General features: G+C 40.0%; 1 protein-coding gene across 1 annotated transcript; it reads right to left on the reverse strand.

Moving 5' to 3' along the window:
- Positions 1–7632: 7632 nt before the first annotated feature.
- Positions 7633–20800, reverse strand: LOC130917125 (mucin-5AC-like). The gene is made up of 7 exons (XM_057838212.1): positions 20616–20800; positions 19158–19309; positions 18396–18567; positions 18206–18318; positions 13896–14067; positions 7890–7999; positions 7633–7808 (listed from the first exon to the last, which is right to left on the reverse strand). The coding sequence occupies exons 1-7, from the start codon at positions 20798–20800 to the stop codon at positions 7633–7635; spliced, it is 1080 nt and encodes a 359-aa protein (XP_057694195.1).
- Positions 20801–21653: the final 853 nt, after the last annotated feature.

Here is a 21653-nt window from a genome sequence, read left to right on the forward strand (position 1 = left end):
TTATTAGTGTTGGACGAAGTGACTTAATGGTTGCTTGGTTAAAACCCAATTCAAAAATGAGACCGCATGGAGGTGGAATAATTATCCCTGCAAAAAAAGTGCTCACAATCAGATTTATGAATACTATTTGAGAGAAATGGTTATTTAGTGAATGAAATGTTTTAGATCTTAAGAGTTTGTCTAAAAAAAAAAAAAAAAAGGGAGCAAATACAAGTGTGTCGATGCAAAGAAATGCTTAATGCTGGCCTCCTTTATGGACATTTTAAAGATCTATTATGGTTCTGAAATGTTGAAATTTGGATTAATTGTATTTTTTTTGGACACATCTTCTGTCTTAAGTGTGACACGCTTCTCCTCTTTAAAATGCACACACCTGCCATCCTTGCCAAAAACATTAATACCTGCAAAATGTTGGCTATCATGCATCTCGAATCACCCAGTAGACTGACCTTCCTGGGGAAAAGTGTTGTGTCCTAGAACCTGACATCGAAAACAATACACACAAAAAACTAATAAAAATGCCATGATAAATTCATTCTCTTATTCAATTTGTAATTTCAAAACAAAACTCCTGATTGCATATTTTTGCACTGGAGTCAGTTAGCAGATTTTGACTCTGCCGGTGGTCCAATCCGATACATTAAAAACAAAACAAAAAAAAAACTTATTATCAGGTCCAAACATGTTACAGTGCTGTACTTGCTCTTCCGCTTTTTCCAGGAGTGTCGCGGAGTATAAAACGTATATATTTTTGTATCTTTTGGCGATGCCATTGTATGTCTGAATTATTTTGTTACTTTTTAGCCCTTAAGTAAAAAAGTGTTGCACTCCAGTGATCCTTCATTTTTTGCTGTCAATGGGGACCCCTCCTCCCCTGTGGAAAAATCTGCGACGTAGAGGCGGAGCTTAATTAAAAAAAAATTTTTTGTGTGTGTGTATTCAGTGTTTTCAAATTGAGCAATGGAAAGTGACCCCCCCCCCCCCCCCCAGAAAAAAGTGTTTAATTTTTTTTTTTAACATGTTACTGTCCTACCAAATGATTTTTAAACAAGAATAATGTAGCAAAATGCTGGTCTTTATTGAAAGCTTCATTGGGTGAGTCCACTCACGCTGCTGAAACCAGCCTCTCGTCACTTACACAATCAATTGCCACAGCACACTACCGCTTGTGTTTAACAAGCTAAACAATGATTGACAGGTCCGTGGCTTAGAAGATAGCGCTACAAAGCTTCTCTGGCCTTGTATCGCAAATCGTATCATGTCGTGAGATACCCAGAGGTTCCCAGCCCAAGTGCAAGGTCTGCAAAAAGACTTGTTCTTAGTGAAGGGAATAGGTACCGTTCTCGCACACACCATATAACTGCAGTAGTCTAGCACAGTCTTCTAACTATAGTTTAGGCAGACTTTACTCCATGCCCTTGAACACAGTAAAGTGAATCACCTTATCGGGGCTCCTGAGGGGGAGATGGAAAAATGGTATCGTTTCTCGTAGGCACCGTCTGTTTGCATCACTCGAACACACGTAATATAATTAATTAGGGAATAGTATCATCTCATATTTACTGTAGGACTGAACTACTCTAAACACACCTAATATGAAATAAATAGCACACCATAGTTTAATGAAAAGCAAAATAGATACACAGCGCCATCTTATCACAGAAGCCCAATGCGTGCGTTACGAGCAAGACTGACGCACCAACTATCTCAATCAGTTCTCCTGGCCACAAAAAGGACAAAGAGTAGCGTGCTTTGTCCTAAAACAGGTAGAGCCAGCCTGGACAACAAAGTTGATAGCGGGCGCTTGGGACGTCAAGACCAGCGTCGGTTGCTGTGGCAACCACGTCCCATCCACGGACAACCTAACCGGCCACAGACGGATGGTCCCAAAACAACACTCAGCCACACCTTCGGCCCGGCCTATTCCACCACGGACTTAAAAAACACTAGACACTGAGATAACACAGATTTGCTGCTCGGAAACATTTTCGATGTAGCCTTGTTTTGGATCCAGAGTTTTCAGTGAGCCTTCTTCAAACTTTTGGAACATGGAGTCAGTACAAAGGGTTAACACGAGTTGAACGCGCGGAATTTCCGCCTTCCCAGTTGGTGCGCGGAAGCGGTAAGCAGCGGAGCACCATTTCCATTCGGCTGTCGCGGTTTCTGTGCGTCTTGGCCGGGGCGCGGATTCCAACATTAGGGACAATGGGGGTCAAAGCCATTGAGTCACACATGAGAGGAGAAAAACTTTCAGCTTAAGTCTATATCTTGGAACTAGAGTTCAACATGCCGAATGGAATGAATATCTGAAAGTAACCACTTTGCAAAACTGCCATTTTAATGGGAGAAAAGGAGTCTAGAAATTTTTCTTTTTGATTTCATCTTATCATACTTTTAATTCCTGTCGCAGTTTCCCGAGTGTCATTTCTGTGTCTTTTATCATTATTATTGGCATATTTTTATACTTCAGTCAACAGATTTTTAGAATCTGCCAATGCAGAGTCCCGATCCGATACAGAGAAACTTTTTTTTTTGTTTTTGTTTTTTTTTTGTGTTTTTTTTTGTTTTTGGAACAGACGTTCCAAACAAGTTACAGTAATGTAATTTTTACAGTACTTCCACTTTGGCTTTTCCCGGGAGTGTTGCAGAGTATAAAACGTATATATTTCTGTATCTTTTGGTAATGCCATTATATTTCTGGATTTTTTTGGGTTACTTTTTAGCCCTTAAAAAGTCAAATCTATCAATGAGGCTTAAAGATGTATTTGCATGAAAACGATGTAGTATTCATGCCTGGCCCAGGAGAGTACATTTTTTTCAAGGTGACAGCCAATGATGCATTTCCTTGACGACAACAACGTTAGCCCGAAAGACATACCCACAACATACCCACCCACTCCACTTCATGCATACACTCACTCAAACCTACTGTGTTCAATCAGCAAACCGTGCACTCTTTTTGGGATGTTGCAGCAACCTGGAGAAAACCCACGCTTAGAATAGTGGAGAAAAATGCTTGTCTTTATTAAATGCTTCATTGAGTGAGTCCACTCAAATTCACTCACTCTCGCTGTAGAGAACAGCCTCTCGACAACTAAGATTGACTAAACTACGATTAACACATTTGTGCCTTTGATCGTGGAGCTAACGAGTCTTTCTCTCGCTAGATCAAAGCTACAAACCTGTCAATCATTGTTAACTTTAAGTACCAGCTGTACTGGTGAACAAGAAAAGCAGTGGGAGGAAGTGTGAGAGGCTGTACAAGCATGAAGCAGAAAAACTTTTTTTTTTTTTTTTTTTTTAAAATTAAAAACCCGATCCTTTATACCCGATTCCGATCCTCTTAAAAATGACGTGATCGGCCCGATTTCCGATCACGTGATCGGATCAGGACATCCTTAATTATTACATTTAGAGTTCTGTTTGTTGACAGTTGTATAAATAAATATTTAGGAGTAAATTATTTTTCCTTAAACATATTGCACTATTTAGTGGTATGAAAAAGTATCTCAACCATTTGGACTTTCTCACAGTTTTTGCATAAAATCACCCTCAAATATGATTTGATCTTTGTCCAAATCACACAGATGAAAAAAATAAAACTAAAACCACCCAAACATTTACAAATTTTCATATTTTAATGAGGATAGTATGGAAACAATGACAGAAGGCGGGGAAATAAGTAAGTGAACCATCACATTTAATATTTTGTACCCCTGCCTTTGGCAGCAATAACTTCAACCAGATGCTTCCTGTAGCTACAGATCAGTCTGGAACATCGATCAGTACTAATCTTGGCCAATTCTTCTCTACAAAACTGCTGGAGTTCAGTCAGATTTGGGATGTCTGTCATGAACAGTCTTTAGGTCATGTCACAGCATTTCACTGGGGTTCAAGTCTGGACCTTTTACTTGGCTACTCCAGAACATGTATTTTTGTCTTCTCAATCCATTCTGAAGTTTTACCTCTGTGTTTTAGATCATTGTCTTGTTGCAGCATCCATCCTCTTTTTAGCTTCAACTGTCACACAGATGGCCACAGGTTTTCCTGCAAAACATCCTGATAAACTTTTGAATTAATTCTTCCATTAATGATTGCAAGTTTTCCAGGCTCCGAGGCAGCAAAACGGCTCCAAATCATGATGCTCCCTCCACTATGCTTCAAAGTGGGGATGAGGTGTTGATGTTGGTAAACTGTACGCTGTAAGCATTTTTCCTCCATACATGACATTGTGTCTTACTCCCAAACAATTCAACTTCGTTTTCATCGGTCCACAAAATATTTTGCCAAAATTTCTGTGGAGTCTTCAAGTGCCTTTTTGCGAATATTAAATGACCAACAATTTTTTTTTTTTTTAAAGACAGCAGTGCCTTCCTCCCTGGAGTCCTCATGTGAACACTATTGTTGGCCATATCGTTACATACAGTTGATGTGTGCAGAGATATTGGACTGTACCAGTGATTTCTATAAGTCTTTAGCAGACGCTCTAGGGTTCTTTTTTACCTCTCTGAGTATTCTGCGCTGAACTCTTGCCTCATCTTTGTCAACTGTTTACATGATTGACAAAGTGCTGTTACATTGAAAATGTTAAGTAAATCTTAAATTATAATAAGGGTTATTTTGTTGTGAATAAACAGCACGCCAAAACCTCAATTACATTGGCAAAACATGATCCTTGCTGCTTTTGCTGTGTGTCTTAAAGATCATCTAGGAAAATTGTTCATAGCATTTGAACTGGGAAGACAGTTAAATATCTTTTTCTCTCAGTTTCTGTTTTAATGTGCATTTTTATTACTTTGCTACATCACACACAAGGCTTGCAGAATCCCTGAACAAACAAGTGAAATGCTACTGTTACAAAAACATAAAAATCATAAATATAGCAATCATCTTATCCAATCAGAAAACAAAATACTTAGATTACATTTCAATCACAGGGGCATCCAAAGCGTATTTTGTAGTCATAGCATTGTTTGTCTTTCTGGTCTTCATTGCGACAGGCAAATCCTTCGGTGGCACTATATCTGTGAAAAGAATCAAAAGATAACTAAATATATTAGTCAATTGAAAAATTATTGCACCAGTGCTGTTTGTACTTCAGTTATTTTAAAGGTGCACAAGGGTTGCAGAGATGCGATAGCATATCCCAGCACTTCCGTGAAGTTGCAAGCCCCTATCAGACGTAAATTTATATAGAAATGACGTCACTCGTTTGTGCTACGTTTGTGCTGTAAAAAGATTTATTTGTTATGCTTTTTTTTTTTTTTTTTTTTTTTTTTTTTTTTTTTTAGATATTTACAACAAAAAATGTTGCCTCCTTGACAACCTCCGTGAAGTTGGCCCACCATCTGAAGCAAATTATAAAAGAAAAAAATAATGTCAATTGTTTGTGCTTCTTTTGTGCTGTAAAAACTGTCGTTTGTGCTGCTATCGTGAAGATATTTACAATTCTTTTATAGGTCAATTTGTGGTCAACCAGCCCCAGTTTTGATTAAAACGGCTAGAAATGGTGTCAACCGTTTATGCGTCTTTTGTGCCGTAAAAATTTACGTTTTTGCTGCTATTGTTTTTGATAACGTCACACAGCCCTCTATTTATTGCAAAATGGACCTGAAATGGTGCCATTCATGAATGCCAAGTTTGCGCTGGAAAAAAATTTGTTGGTGCTGCTATCGTTTTATAGATAATAATTTCGAGTGATGACGTCACTCGCAGCTTTTCTGTATCCAGCTGCCGCTGCTGACAGAACATACAAATTTTCTCAATAACAGAGGGGTGTCCCAACAACTAGCGCAAACCTAGCACAAACAAATGGCACCCCTTTCGGGTCCATTTTGCAGTAAATAGGGGGCTCGAGATACAGTATTCATTTCGAGAGAGCTGTTTTACAAAGGTTTTGTAACTGCAGTCCCTGTAATTTGCAACAAGATGTCTTATTTTATTATTTCTATTGGACTCAAACAGCATTACTCTTGCAGATGGATTTTAGAAAGTTATTTGCTCGCACCAAGGAGGAATGAGAGATGTAAGCTAGGTAACCCACCTAGGCAACATAAACCACTTCTAGGTCACAACCTACCAGTTGAGAAACACAAATTAATTGCATAACAGTCACAGTGATATATCCCCATTTCTGTCCAGACAAAGTAAAGCATCAGACTGTAGGACGAGGTGAAGGAAAGATTAAAAGTTGATGAGCATGAGCAGAGGTGAATTTACTATCAATAAGAGATATCCCGTGTTTGATATTGAATACTGATGGCTGAAAACCCCCCCAAAATCGTCACTTTTTTTACAGAAACGTATATTTTGGTTTGATTATATACAGTTTAAAAAGCTATTTCTGAATTCATATGATAGATAAGTGCTAAAAAAAAAATACTTGTGCTCGCTCGCCAGTGCCCCAGTATTGTATTAGGTCTAGTGACATAGCTGAACTTCAAGGTGTGGAGTAAAAGTTTAATTGTTGAAACTAATCAAAAGGGTTCCTTACGTATCCATCCATCCCATCCCATCCCATCCCATCCCATCCATCCATTTTCCGCTTGCTCCAGGGTCGGGTCGCGGGGGCAACAGCCTAATCAGGGAAGCCCAGACTTCCCTCTCCCCAGCAACTTCAACCAGCTCCTCTGGCAGGATCCCAAGGTGTTCCCAGGCCAGCCAAGAGACATAGTCTCCCCAGCGTGTCCTGGGTCATCCCGGGGACCACCCGCCAGTGGGACATGCCCGGAACGCCTCTCCAGGGAGGCATCCAGGAGGCATCCAAACCAGATGCCCAAGCCACCTCGGCTGGCTCCTCTCAACGCGGAGGAGTAGCGGCTCGACGCAGAGTCCCTCCCGGAAGACCGAGCTTCTCACCCGATCTCTAAGGGAGAGCCCGGACACATTGTGGCGAAAACTCATTTCGGCCGCTTGTATCCGGGAAGTAATGTAGATCGATTGGTAAATCGAGCTCCGCCTTTCGGCTCAGCTATTTCTTCACCACTACGGACCGCTGCAGTGATCCGCCTGTCGATCTCCCGCTCCCTCCTACCCTCACTCGAGAACAAGACCCCAAGATACTTGAACTCCGCTACTTGGGACAGGATCTCCTCCCCGACCCAGAGAGGGCATTCCACCCTTTTCTGACTGAGGACCATGGACTCTGATTTGGAGGTGCTGATCTTCATCCCGTACGCTTCACACTCGGTTGCGAACCGTTCCAGTGAGAGTTGGAGGTCACGGCTTGATAAAGCCAACAGCACCATATCATCTGCAAAAAGCAGAGATGCAATGCTGAGGTCACCAAACCGGATCCCCTCAACGTTTCGGCTGCGCCTAGAAATTATGTCCATAGAAATTATGAACAAAATCGGTGACAAAGGGCAGCCTTGGTGGAGTCTAACACTCGCTGGGAACGAATTCGACTTGCTGCCGGCAATGCGGACCAAACTCTGACACTTATCGTACAGGGACCAAAAAGCCCTTACCAATGGGCTCGGTACCCCGTACTCATGGAGCACCTCTCACGGGACTCCCCGTTCTTACGTAACCACAACTGAATATTCATATCACTCACAGACACTTTAGAGCAGGCCCGCCCGCTCCATGCAACGCTTTTTTAAAAAAAAAATTATTAACCTTAGAGTTAACTTACACATAAGGTGTCTGGCCAGTCATCGGAAACGGATAGTCATTAGAAGCATCGACGACTTCGATGCTGAGAGGACTTTCGCAGATATCAGGATGCATTGACCTCAGAAAAGAGAGGAGCTCATAGTCCCCTTTTCCGCCTGGTTCATCGTGGTTGAACCAATGTGTGTAGCACACTGTTAGACATTTTAGAAATAATTTTGAGTAAAAAAATTTAAACTCAGATAAAAAATCTTTTTTTTTCTTAAATAACTTACCGCTCTGCTGGCAGAAATTTAGGGGGCAACTAAAGCGCACTTCATAATCAGCACAATACCCGTCCTTCTGGTCTGAATTTCTACAGATGAAACCTGTTTCTGTGTCAGCTCTGCAGGGAAACAGAGTTAAGTTTGTTCAGTCCTTCTCAATTACTTATTAATTGTATTTTTGTAAATGTTTTGCCCCCCCCAATTCTCTACTACCACTGTCTGTAAAATTATAAGTTCACCACTACATAACATTGTGTCCTTTTTATATTAAAGAAAAAGGTAATATAAATCAACTTACAATAAAGTTGAACTTTATTAACATTGCTTTGTTTATTAGTTACAGAAAAGCTCATCAATTTGCCTGAATTAAAAAGAAGAAAAAAAAAAAAAAAAAAAAACGTCCAAACTGTAAATAGGTACACTTTTTGACCATTTGATACTGAAAAATAAAATGTAATAAAGTCAATAAATAATGTTGCTCATCAATTTGAATTAATTATTAACTAAGAGTACAATATGCCAAACAATTTGACTGGGAAAAAAAATCATAGAACAAAAACAACAGTAACATTGGACAGAGGGACAATTTTTATTGCTATGGTGTAGGGTTATTTTGCACTGAGTGACTTGGTACAGTAGTATGAAAAAGTGTCTGAACCTTTTGGAATTTCTTACATTTCTGCATAAAATCACCATCAAATGTGATCTGATCTTTGTGAAAATCACACAGATGAAAAAATAGTGGGTTAACTAAAACCACCCAAACATTTATAGGTTTTCATATTTTAATGAGGATAGTATGGAAACAATGACAGAAGGGGGGGAAATAAGTAAGTGAACCATCACATTTAATATTTTGTACCCCCGCCTTTGGCAGCAATAACTACAACCAGATGCTTCCTGTAGCTACAGATCAGTCTGGCACATCGATCAGGACTAATCTTGGCCCATTCTTATCTTCAAAACTGCTGTAGTTCAGTCAGATGTCTGGCATGAATCGCTGTCTTTAGGTGATGCCACAGCATCTCAATGGGGTTTAAGTCTGGGCTTTGACTTGGCAACTCCAGAATGTGTATTTTGGTCTTCTGAAACCATTTTGAAATTGATGTACTTCTGTGTTTTGGATCATTGTCTTTTTGCGCCACCCATCCTCTTTTTAGCTTCAACTGTCAGGTGGTCTCAGGTTTTCCTGCAAAACATCCTGATAAACTTTTGAATTCATTCTTCCATTAGTGATTGCAAGTTGTCCAGGCCCTGAGGCAGCAAAACATGCCCAAATCATGTTGCTTTCTCCACCAAGCTTCACGGTGGGGATGAGGTGTTGATGTTGGTGAGCTGTTGCATTTTCCCTCCACACATGACGTTGTGTGTAACTCCCAGACAATTCAATTTTGGTTTCATCAGTCCAGAAAATATTTTGCCAAAACGTCTGTGGAGTGTTTCAGTGCCTTTTTGTGAACATTAAACAAGCAACAATGTTTTTTTTAGATGGCAGTGGCTTCCTCCGTGGAGTCCTCCCCATGGACACCATTCTTGGCCATTGTTTTACATATAGTTGATGTGTGCACAGAGATATTGGACTGTGCCAGTTATTTCTATAAGTCTTTAGCAGACACTCTACGGTTCTTTTTTTTTTTACCTCTCTGAGTATTCAGCGCTGAACTCTTAACATCATCTTTAGTGGACAGCCACTCCTTCGGAGAGAAGCAACCGTGCCTTCTCTGACTGTCGATTGATGAACATCCAGACTTTTAGAGATGGTTTTGTATCCTTTCCCAGATCTATACAAATCAGCAATCCTTGATCGCAGGTTTTCAGACAGATGATGAGCCATGATGCACATCAGACAATGCTTCTAATCAAGACATTTCTTACAAGATGTGCATTTTATAGTGGGCAGGGCAGCTTTAAACCACTCATCAGTGATTGGGCACACACCTGACTTAAAACATTTGTTAAAAATGTTTTCAATTGCTCTTTAAGTCTCCTTAGGCATAGGGTTAACTTATTTTCCCCCCTTCTGTCATTATTTGCATGCTAGCCTCATTAAAATATGAAAACCTTTAAATGTTTGGGTGGTTTTAGTTAAAGCAGACACTGTATTTTCATCTGTGTGATTTTGACAAAGATCAGATCACATTAGATAGGGTTGTATGCAGAAATGTGAGAAATCCCAAAAGGTTCAAATACTTTTTAATATCACTGTATGCCACTTTATATGATGCTAACTGTGCTCGCTGGTTTACTGATTTAACACTCACAAAGTGGGGCGATTGTTGGCAATACTCGGCACGTTTTCGCTGAAAAAAAAAAAAAAAAAATCAAGCGGCTTATCAGTATGATTGGGGCAACTGACGTCCGACATGATTTGGCTTAATGCTGTCCACTGCCAATATTTTAGACACAGTAAACATACTGGTCTTTCCTCGTCTCCCACTGTATTAAAAGTGAAGCTGCAGTAAATACGCGTCGTGATATTTCCTCGTCTTAGCTCTTCATATCTCCAGTGCGCTTTGCTGTGTGCTCTTGTTTGGTTAAAAAATACTGCACACACTCTGATAATGAGAGCACCACTGCCACCCACTGAGTGGATTTGCAATTACACGCTATTCCAGTATGGCAAAAAAGTATGTTCCCAGAGGTCACATGCGCCACCCCCAGCATCGCTCTGTGCCCCACTATTTGAGAAGATCTGAGTTTGCTTGATTATAGCGTTTTTCTCTGCTTTGCTATCGTTTCAGAGTAGAAGAACGGAGCATCCTAATGTCTTCGTTCTTGGTTTACTTGTACACATTTTTTCCCCCCCTGAAGTCCGTCTGGTACTTACACATAAATCACATCTCCTGTTGACTGCACGCTGGCTCCGGATTTTGTCCGGGCCTCAATGGAAGCTGGCATATCACACATTTTGGATGGGAATCTCTTTCGAATTGTAGAAATCTTCTCCAAGTCACCCTTTCGACCAGGGCTGTCTACATCAAACCACTGGGTCCAGCATTCTGAAGCCAGAGGGGGAAGGAGAATTACAAAAATAGGTCAAATAATAACAAACTAGCCATTGGTCTGTGAGCTCCGCTGGTCTTTTACATATATCCAAGCAGAAATGAGACTATACCAGATTTGTCCATTCACATGGACTTCTGACTAACCCACTTTTCAAGAAGCGGAGCTTGATTTTGATTAATTTTAACAATCATCAATCATTAAAATAATTTTTAAAATTGAATGTTGTCGCAAAACCTTTTATGTCACATTTTGCATAGGGATAGCATTCAAGCTAGTGGATAAATACTGAGGCACTAAAAAAATGAGCCATGTAATAAGACTTTTTCTCATGACTTTAACTTTTTTTGCCAAAGTACTGTACTATAACAACTGAGCCGTGGTTACCTGGTGGTTTGCAGAAATCAAGAGGGCACCTAAAGCGAACACGGTAATCTGAGCAAATTCCATGCTTTTGATCGTAATTTTCACATATGAAACCTGTGTCGACATCAGCTCTGGAAGGAAAGAGAATTGAGTCCATCTGTACAACAGTATCCTGACATTGGTTGAAACAGATAATAACAATCTTAAATGTGTCTTAAATGGAGCTTAGTCGGCTTTTTGCCTCTGATACACATACATCACACATCATACACTCATCTACAGTGTAAATTTGCCACATGACTGAATTGAAAGGGGGATAAAATTCAGGCCATGCGGCAAACTGGGTTGCCAACCCTTGCTTTATAATATGTATTGTCTGCAGCTTCCTGCTTTGGTAAATTTGCCTTGAGCCCTCCAATCTCGATTTTTATTTATTTACAAAGAAAAAGACAGTGTAAATCGGATCAATGTAAAATAAATCATAGACTTAATAATGATATTGACGGGACATATTCCCCAGACACTGCGCCACGCCTTCAAGTAGGGGGCTGTCCCACACTCCGCTTCAGTTATGTCCCACACTCCGCTTCAGTTATTCGTACGCTGGATTTAGGTTGAAAAAGTACGAAAGCTGTACCGGATACAAACAGGAAGGATTGTCTCATGAGTGATTTGTTCGAGGATTAGAGGTAGTTATTATATTTTTAGTATGAAGTAGTTGTGAAAAAATATAAACGGGACAAAATTAACCGCTACGGCATTGGCATCATAATTCTTAATATTTACGTAAAATAAATGCTAACTGCCCGTTTTTTTTTGTTTTTTTTTTGCTTTTAACCAAGAATCGGGGCTGTTTTATGTTCATATCTATACAAAAGAATTCAAGGATTTAAGCATTCATTTACAACAATTTTCACTGTAAAAACTCTTTGTTGTAAGGCGGCCGCCACATTGGCTTACAGACTAACATCATTCTTCGACATATTTACGTAAAATAAATGCTACTACCCGTTTTTTTTGTTTTGTTTTTGCTTTTAACAAAGAATTGAGACTGTTTTACGTTCATATCTATAAAGAATTCAGGGCAACAAGCAGATCTTCATCTGCTTTGACCCCGAGCATCTTTCGAAGAACATCTACAGCAGCTTCTACAACAACGGCTGTATGGTGCTACCTACGTGCCCTGGGGCTGAAGTAAGTGTGGAGTATTATTCACTTTATAAAAATGATGAATCAAAACACATCTTTCCAACAAAAACATGCTTTGTAGGAGTCTGAGATTATGAGGATGGCGCCACAATTTCATTGTACAACTGTATAATGACAATAAAGGGCTATTCTATTCTATAATAAGTTGTGATTGTGTATAGAATTTATTAATAATCTATTTATATATCATTTATAATAGATTCTGCCTGTTTTCATCTAGTATTAAGTTTCTGATGTGAAAATTGAGTGACTTATTAGCTGTTAAAAACTTGCAGTAAATAGAAAAAAAAGTTGCAATTTTGGACAATAACTTATATGTTAAATATTGCTATTGATCCTGAAAGTATAGGTGATTATCTCTGGTGATTTTTGTGCGTCTAGTGTAAAATTTAAGAATTTTATAGCTATTTTAAATTTTGTTATACTTATGTAAAAAATAATTAATTAGGATTTTATTAGGGAACAACTTCAAATTTTTTGATGCCGCTGCTCATGGAGACTCATATGTGCCTAAGGTAGGTGCCTGTTTTGGTTTTAGGTCGGTAGCAGCTTTGGTTTTGAAACTATTTGAATTTTAGTGTTTTTCTTTTTTTAAATAGTCCCCCTATGTATCATTCCCCTTGCCCCGTGTACCGTCAATATATTATGAAGTCTATGAATAAATAAATTTTTTAAATGTTAGCAGAACTTGAAATTTCAAGTCAACCTGTTTAACTTGTTCGCCAACAAGTTCTCTCTGCAACAAAACTTGCAAAGTCATTGCTCAAAACTCAAAGTATTAAATAAGCTGTACTTATGTAAGGATGTCATCAGGAGTGAGGCCAGAACTACTGCATGTCCACACATTTTAAATTTGCACAATTCAACACATCAATGTTAAACAACTTCACATTTCAAGTTCACACAATTTCACGTTTCAAGTTCTGCTTATTCAGAAATTTAAGTTTCTGCCTCAAAACTTGATCATTCACATTAACACATTTCATCAAGTTGAAGCGTTACTAGTACCAGCACTAGAGTTTGGAATACGCAAAATAACGAGTTACAAAATATTATAATAATAATAATAATAATAATAATATTGCTAAGTATAACGCCAATGCTGTCGCGGCTAATCTCCCCCATTGATTTTTTTCATGTTTCAAAATGCATGCATGGTACGTAAAATATAATAATTACCTTGAATTCTCGAACAAATTGCACCTGAGACAATCCTTCCTGTTTGTATGCGGTACAGCTTTTGTACTTTTTCAACCTATATCCGGTGTTGGGTTGATACATGTGTTTGAGAAGAACTAAGACCGACTGTGAGTAACCAAAACGGAGCGTGGGACGGCCCCCTACGAAAAGTCTGGGGAATCTGTCCCGTCAATATAATTACGAAGTCTATAGTTAGCATAACTCATTGGAAGTTTTATTGTTACAGTGTTTACTTACACAGCAATCACATCTCCCGTTGAAGCCACACTGAACCCATACACAGTTTCGACCTCAATTTGCAATGGTGTCGGGCAGATTTTATATGGAAATTCTTTGCGAAGCTCACAAAGACTTTCATAGTCTCCAGTACCGGTGGGGTTGTCACGATCGAACCATTCGGTCCAGCATTCTGGAGCAATCAATCACAAAAAGAGAGAAGAATGATATAAAATGACGCTAACAATGCTGAACTGTAAAACTAATACCAGGCTTCAACTCATTATATTTGTGACATAATTGATGAAACCTTGGCAGTAGAAAATATTTTGCACAAGGGATTGCCTGGCTTTGACTTCTGATTAATTGAAATGCAGGATTAATTACACATGATTACCATGTTCTCTGCAGAAATCGATAGGACATGTAAAACGAACTTGATAGTCAGAGCAATTTCCACTCTTCTGGTCAGCATTTTTACAGATAAATCCAGTAGTTGTGTCCACCCTGCAACGATAAAAGGAGACACTTCATTCAAAACCGTATTCAGGAGCAGTATAGCCAGTATTTGCTTTCAACTAACCTTTAAAGCAGCATGTTTATGACAGCGAAAAGCATGTTTATTTCATATTCCACGCGGTATTTTATGCTCCTGGATGAAATGGACCGCTTGGATGTGTGCAGAAGCGATTGTTTTTTTTGTTCAAATTTGTTCAATTTTTTGAATCCCGCGCCATGAAAATGCGTGACTTCCGGCTCTAGTCTCGAGTTGAGGACAGATCACCCGGGTCAGCATCTCACAATACAGCATTGCTTTATAGCATGCAGATGGACTGCGGATTCAGCCGATTTTGCGGATTAATTTGTTTATTTTTCAAATCACGCCAGCCAAATGTGCTGCAGGTTTTTGTTGCTGCACCAGGAAGAGCCGTGTTTGCCTTTCTAGGTTTCTAAAAGTTTCCGTTCACCCCTGAGATTGGCCAAAACAAGTCCGACAACTGTGGGACCATTAGACTTACAAGGAAGTGAGTAACTACGTGTTTTGTATTTTGTCAAATACTGGGATCATGGCGCATGTTTTAATAAGGAGGTGGCTTGCATTTTGTGGCTGATTGTCCACCGAGAAGGCCATTCGGCCGACGACCGGCGGCTTCTCGCACACCCCTCTCGGTCCTCTTCGTGTGCCCGCCGCGAGAAGGCTATACTCAGCTTATGCTCGTGAAGCCCCCCGCTGTCATACTGCGGTTCGCCATATCGTTATTGCTGAAGCCCAGAAATGTTTGTTTTTAGTTATTTTATATTTACTGTCACTTTTTGCCACACATTGCCGGTCTGTGAAAAAAAGGCCCATATCACATTGGACCGTGGTGCAAAAAAGGTTGGGGACCACTGGGCTATAGTGCAGTAAAAAAAATAACAGTTCATATAGATGCGGTTGTTGTCAACTAAACTAGACTTGGATCTCATTGTTCATGGTAATGCCATCGTCCAAAAGATTCGATTAATTCACCAACATCACATTTCTAATGGCAGGAAGATACGATACAGCAGAATGTTCGATTGACTCACATAAATCAACAAAAATGTGCGCTTGATCTACTAGTACTTACACAGCAATTACATCCTTTGTCGAAGCCAGAGTATTTCCATCAAGAGTTTGGACTTCTATGTCGAGTGGAAATGGGCAGATTTCATTTGGATTTTCATATTGGAGTGCCTCAAGTAACTCAAAGTCTCCAGTCTCAGACGGATTGTCTCGGTCATACCATGGAGTCTTGCATACTGAAGCAAAGGACCATAGAGGTAGATGAATAAAACCATTGGAAACATTTGGATCATTTTCTCAGCTTCAATTACAAAATAACTGCACAATTTTAACTACAGTGGTACCTGTACATACGAATGTCTCTACTTACAGATTTTAAGACACGCCTCAACGGGAAAACATTGCCCGTCGTTACGAAAGAAATTTCAGGACACGAAAGGCAAAAATATATTATGGCTGTGACTCGCAGCTCCCAGAGTTTACTGAACATGACATACTTATAGGTGCTCTGTCATTGCCTAGCATTCCTGGCATTGGGTTGGCTAAGAGGGACTGCAACTGTATGTGTATGTGTGTATCCTAGTGTCCTCTTCATTCGCCCCTTGTGTTCCGACAGCTTTACATGAGTGTATTAACTTTTATTTTTTACTCTATTCTTTGGACACGTCTCTACAACATCACATGGACATCGGGGACAGTGCCTCTGGATTGGCAGACCGAGATGGTGGTCCCCCTTTTTAAGAACGGGGATCGGAGGGTGTGTTCCAATTATAAAGTGGTTAACACTCCTCAGCCTCCCTGGTAAAGTCTATTCAAGGGTTCTGGAGAGGAGGGTCCTTCGGGAAGTCGAATCTGAGATTCAGGAGGAGCAGTGTGGTTTTCGTCCCGATCGTTGAACAGTGGACCAGCTCTACATCCTCGGCGGGGTCCTCGAAGGTGCATGGGAGTTCGCCCAACCAGTCTACATGTGTTTTGTAGATTTGGAGAAGGCGTTCGACCGTGTGCTTTGGGAAGTCCTGAGCCCCTTGGTAAGGGCTGTTCGGTCTCTGTACGACCGATATCAGAGTTTGGTCTGAATTGACGGCAGTAAGTCAAATTCTTTCCCGGTGAGGGTTGGACTCTGCCAAGGCTGCCCTTTGTCACCGATTCTGTTCATAATTTCTAGGTGCAGCTGAAGCGTTTAGGGCAGGGGTGTCAAACCAATTCCATAAAGGGCCAAGAGGGTCCTGGATTTCATTTCAACTAAGACTGCACAAACAGATTAACCAATGAATTTTCTGCTGAAACAAGCAGCACCTGACTGACTGCAATCAACTTATTACACTTGTAGGAGATCAGATTGGTGAAAGGTGACCTCTTCATTGGTTGGGACGAAATCCAGGACCCTCTTGGCCCTTTGTGGAATTGGTTTGACACCCCTGGTTTAAGTGGGTGTGTTTGGTGGCCTCAGCATTACATCTCTGGTTTTTGCAGATTATATGGTGCTGTTGACTTCATCAAGCTGTGACCTTCAACTCTCACTGGAACGGCTCGCAGCCAAGTGTGAAGCGTTTGGGATGAAGATCAGCACCTCCAAATCTGAGACCATGGTCCTCAGTTGGAAAAGGGCGTTGCATCTTCTCCGGGTCGGGGATGAGATATTGCCCCAAGTGGAGGATTTCAAGTATCTTGGGGTCTTGTTCACGACTGAGGGTAGGAGGGAGCGGGAGATCGACAGGCGGATCAGTGCAGCGTCTGCAATGATGCAGATTCTGCATTGGTCCGTTGTTGTCAAGAAGGAGCTGAGTAAAAAGGCGAAGCTCCCGATTTACCAGTCAATCTTCATTCCTACCTTCACCTATGGTCACGAGCTGTGGGTCTTGACCAAAAGGACAAGATCCCGGATACAAATGGCTGAAATGAGTTTCCTCTGCAGGGTGTCCGGGCTCTCCCTTAGAGATAGGGTGGGAGCTGGGAGGGACTCGTGTCGAGCCGCGATTCCTCTGCGTTGACAAGAGCCAGTTGAGGTGGCCCGGGCATCTGGTTCCCACCGGTGCGAGGCCCCGGGGACAACCCAGGACACGCTGGAGAGACTATGTCTTTCGGCTGGCTTGGGAATGCCTTGGGAGTCTGCCGGAGGAGCTGGTTGAACTGGCTGGGGAGAGGGAAGTCTGGGCTTCCCTGTTAAAGCTGCTGCCTTTGCGACCTGACCCCGGACTAAGCGGTAGATGATGGATGGATTGACTCTATTCATGTTTTTTTTCACATTATGCACAACTCTGACTTTATATTTATTGTGCAATAATATAATTGTAGCATGTATTTGTTACAGTTTTGGTGCTTTTTTTTATGCATTATAAAAGATTTAATTTACATGGAAAACGCATCTCTGCTACTACTACTTCCAGAACCAATTTCATAAGTAGAGGTACCACTGTACTTCTAAACTTCTTCTTTACTTCTTAGCTCTCAGAGTTACTGAGTCATGGTACTAAAGTACCGGTATGCCCATGGCTAATTAAATAATGTAAAATTGTCCTCAAAACCCAGCAAACGGAACAAGAAATACATTCTACTGGCGTAGCAGACCTAGATAAGCATGCGGACAAGAAGAGAAAAGTTGAAGAAAAGCAACAAAAAATCTGAACTTGGTGGAAATAATTGGATAGATGTTACAATTTTGATAACTGAACACAAATTTGAAACTTTTCCTAACTTTGAGACGTCTTATCAAAGGTGTAGAAAAATTTACAAGTCATACATATAGTCAAGAATTTACTGTAGTGTATCGTATACGCATGCTTACCTTTTGCTCTGCAGAATTCAAGGGGGCACAAGAAACGAACTTGATAGTCTCTGCAACGACCATTGTGAGGCTGGTCACAATTTCGACAAACAAATCCAGTTTCTGTGTCAGCTCTGTAGCGACAAACCGTAGAATAACGATCAAAAAACAGAAACCATGCAAGAATTTCCCGTTAACATCTAATACTTACGCGTAAATGACATTATCGGTTGAACTAACGCTGTCTCCATTCAGAGTTTGGACCTCAATTTTAATTGGATGTTCGCAGATCTTCCATGGGTTTTCTCTGTGCAGTTCGGAAAGAGTTTCAAAATCTCCTTGACCAGTTGGATCATCTCGATCAAACCATGGAGTCCAGCATTCTGAAGAAATCATTTAAACAGAGGGGTCATAGCGGTCAAACATATTAACATTTTCATCCATTTCTGTGATTACTGTATAGCTGCTCTGCCATAGGCAATTGCCTAGCATCTTTCTCGCATCCAATTGGCTAAGAGGGACCTCTACTGTATGTGTATGTGTGTATCCTAATATCCTCTTCATTCACCCCTCGTGTTCCGACAGCTTTACGTGAGTGTACTAACTTTTATTGTTTATTCTTTGTTTTGTTTTTCTACATTATACACTCTAATTTAATTGTTATTGTGCAGTAATCTAATCGTAACATGTATTTGTTAAATGGGGGGGATTTTGGGGGGCTTGAAACGTCCCTATTTACAGAATTCACTTTACAAAACTACTTCCAGAACCAATTAATTTTGTAAGTAGAGGTATCACTGCATTGTCAGTGTTTTCCAGAGTAAACCTTATACTGGTGGAGAGTACCCTTAGTAGTGTTTTCAACAAAAGTACAAAAACAAAGCAATATTTTTGCAAAATGGATAGCAACATAATCAACAGGCTTTATGTTGGCCTTACTACCGTATTTCATTTTACATTGGCAAAGGATTACCTTCATGGGCGCAGAATTTTAGGGGGCACTGAAAACGAACTTGATAATCTGAGCAACCTCTGCTCGAATGTTCTTCATTTCTACGGATTTCGTCTCCAATTCTAGGGTTTTGGTCTTCATTTCTACAGATGAATCCGTTGTCTGTATCAAATCTGCAGAAAGGGACAGATAGAGTAGATTTAGAAGCAGGTTACAAGCAGTGGTTGATGTGAGATTTGCCAGGTAGGGGAGCCCTAAAATTTGGTGTTGCACCACAGTAGGGAAAATTACGTACATGTAGTCTCTACAGAGAAATACAGGGCGAATTATCAGGAAAAACACACATGGTAATCTAACATGGCTAATTAACACAAAGAAAAGCAACTCGGACAAAGACTAAAGTGAAAACCAAACCTGTAGACACAAAAGACTTTGTTTTTGCCCTGTTTTCTTTATGCACTTCTATCTTTACCAACAAAATTATCAGATATTAACACTTAGACATTGGTGGATGAAGTACTCACTTTTTTTTTTTTAACTTAAGTAAATGTACAGATATGGGTGCAAAAAAATACTTAAATAAAAGTACATGTAGTATCGAAGAAATTAGATTAGAAGATTTTACTCAATTGGATTTTTTTTAAAACAAAAAAAAAAAAAAATAGCTAGCTGAAAATAAGCATAAGAGACTTATTTTAAGCAATAAATTAGCATATCTAATCTTATACAAAGCTTGTTTTGTTTTGCCAGAAATGTTCTGAATTAAAAAATAGATATGTTTTTTTGATTTAGGTGAAAAATGACTAACTTTTAAATGTATGGGCCTCACAAATAGCAATATTTACTTAAAGTAAAATTCATTGACTCCTCAGTTTTATTTAAAACTGTGCAGAATGGAAAAAACAAGCAATGAAATTGAATGCACTGTAAACAGAAGCTTGACAAGCTCAAAAACTCCAAAATTTAGCTTAATGGCGGATTGCAAGCCACTATCGGGGTGCATACGGCGCCACCTACTTTACAAGAGTGTAGTGGGTTTTATTGGTGAATATCTTGTTCACCTGCCTAATCGTGCTTGTACTTGTGTTGCTGCCTTTAGTGCTTAGTATCGTTATAGTTGCATGGGGCTTTTTGATTGATTGATTGATTGATTCATGCCGAAGCATGAAAACAAAAGTATCAATTCACAATGAGAAAAAACAAAACAAAAGTCAAGTGTAACGCTGGCGACAATTTGAAAAGTAGTGGAGTAAAAAGTACAGATACCTGCTGTAAAATGTAGTGAAGTGAAAGTAAAAAGTACCACTTCATATTTGTCCTCAAGTAAAGTACAGATACACAAAAATGTATGTACTTAGGTACAGTAACGACGTACTTTTATTTAGTTACATTCCTGCAAACTAAACAATTGATGAGATCATTTAGCCCCCGAAATATAACAGGTGTATATATTATGTTATGTTTATATCTGTTACTTACGCAAAAAATGTTTCGCCTGTCGAATATGCGCTGTCTCCGGATATGGTCTGAACTTCAATTTCAATAGGAATTTGGCAGATTTGCATGGGGTTTTCCATGCGCAGGCGAGAAAGAACCTCAAAGTCTCCTTTCCCACCGGGGTTGTCTCGATCAAACCATGGAGTCCAACATTCTGGTTCTGGCATGCAGGAGGCAAAAGGTGGACATTGTTTTAGATGTTGAACAATGGGACGAGAGTAACATCATCAATTCGTGCATGAAAACAACATGCAATTAGCAATTCAATTGTAGATTAGAGGTGTGAATATGCCACCATTTGGAAACACTTGACCAATAAGAAAAGATTGCAGTGTACTCTACTACATGTTGGATCAGATCCAGTGGGACAAACAAGTATTTAGTCAACCACTAATTGTGAAAGTACTCCCACTTGAAAATATTAGAGCGGCCTGTAATTATCAACATGGGTAAACCTCAAACATGAGAGAGAGATTGTGGAAAAAAACCCAGAAAATCACATTGTTTGATTTAAAAAAAAATGTTTTTTTGCAAATCATGGTGGAAAATAAGTATTTGGTCAATACCAAAAGTTCATCTCAATACTTTGTTATGTACCCTTTGTTGGCAATAACGGAGGCCAAACGTTTTCTGTAACTCTTCACAAGCTTTTCACACACTGTTGCTGGTATTTTGGCCCATTCCTCAGTGCAGATCTCCTCTTTTGGGGCTGTCGTTGGGCAACACAGACTTTCAACGCCCTCTGCAGATTTTTTATGAGTTTGAGACCTGGAGACTGGCTAGGCCACTCCAAAACCTTGAAATGCTTCTTACGAAGCCACTCCATTGTTGCCCTGGCTGTGATTTTGAGATCATTGTCATGCTGAAAGACCCAGCCACGTCTCATCTTCAATGCCCTTGCTGATGGAAGGAGATTTTCACTCAAAATCTCTCGATACATGGCCCCATTCATTCTTTCCTTTACACAGATCAGTCGTCCTGGTCCCTTTACAGAAAAACAGCCCCAAAGCATGATGTTTA

The sequence above is a fragment of the Corythoichthys intestinalis genome, chromosome 6 (assembly GCF_030265065.1).
Source record: "Corythoichthys intestinalis isolate RoL2023-P3 chromosome 6, ASM3026506v1, whole genome shotgun sequence".
In the NCBI taxonomy this organism is placed as follows: Eukaryota; Metazoa; Chordata; class Actinopteri; order Syngnathiformes; family Syngnathidae; genus Corythoichthys; species Corythoichthys intestinalis.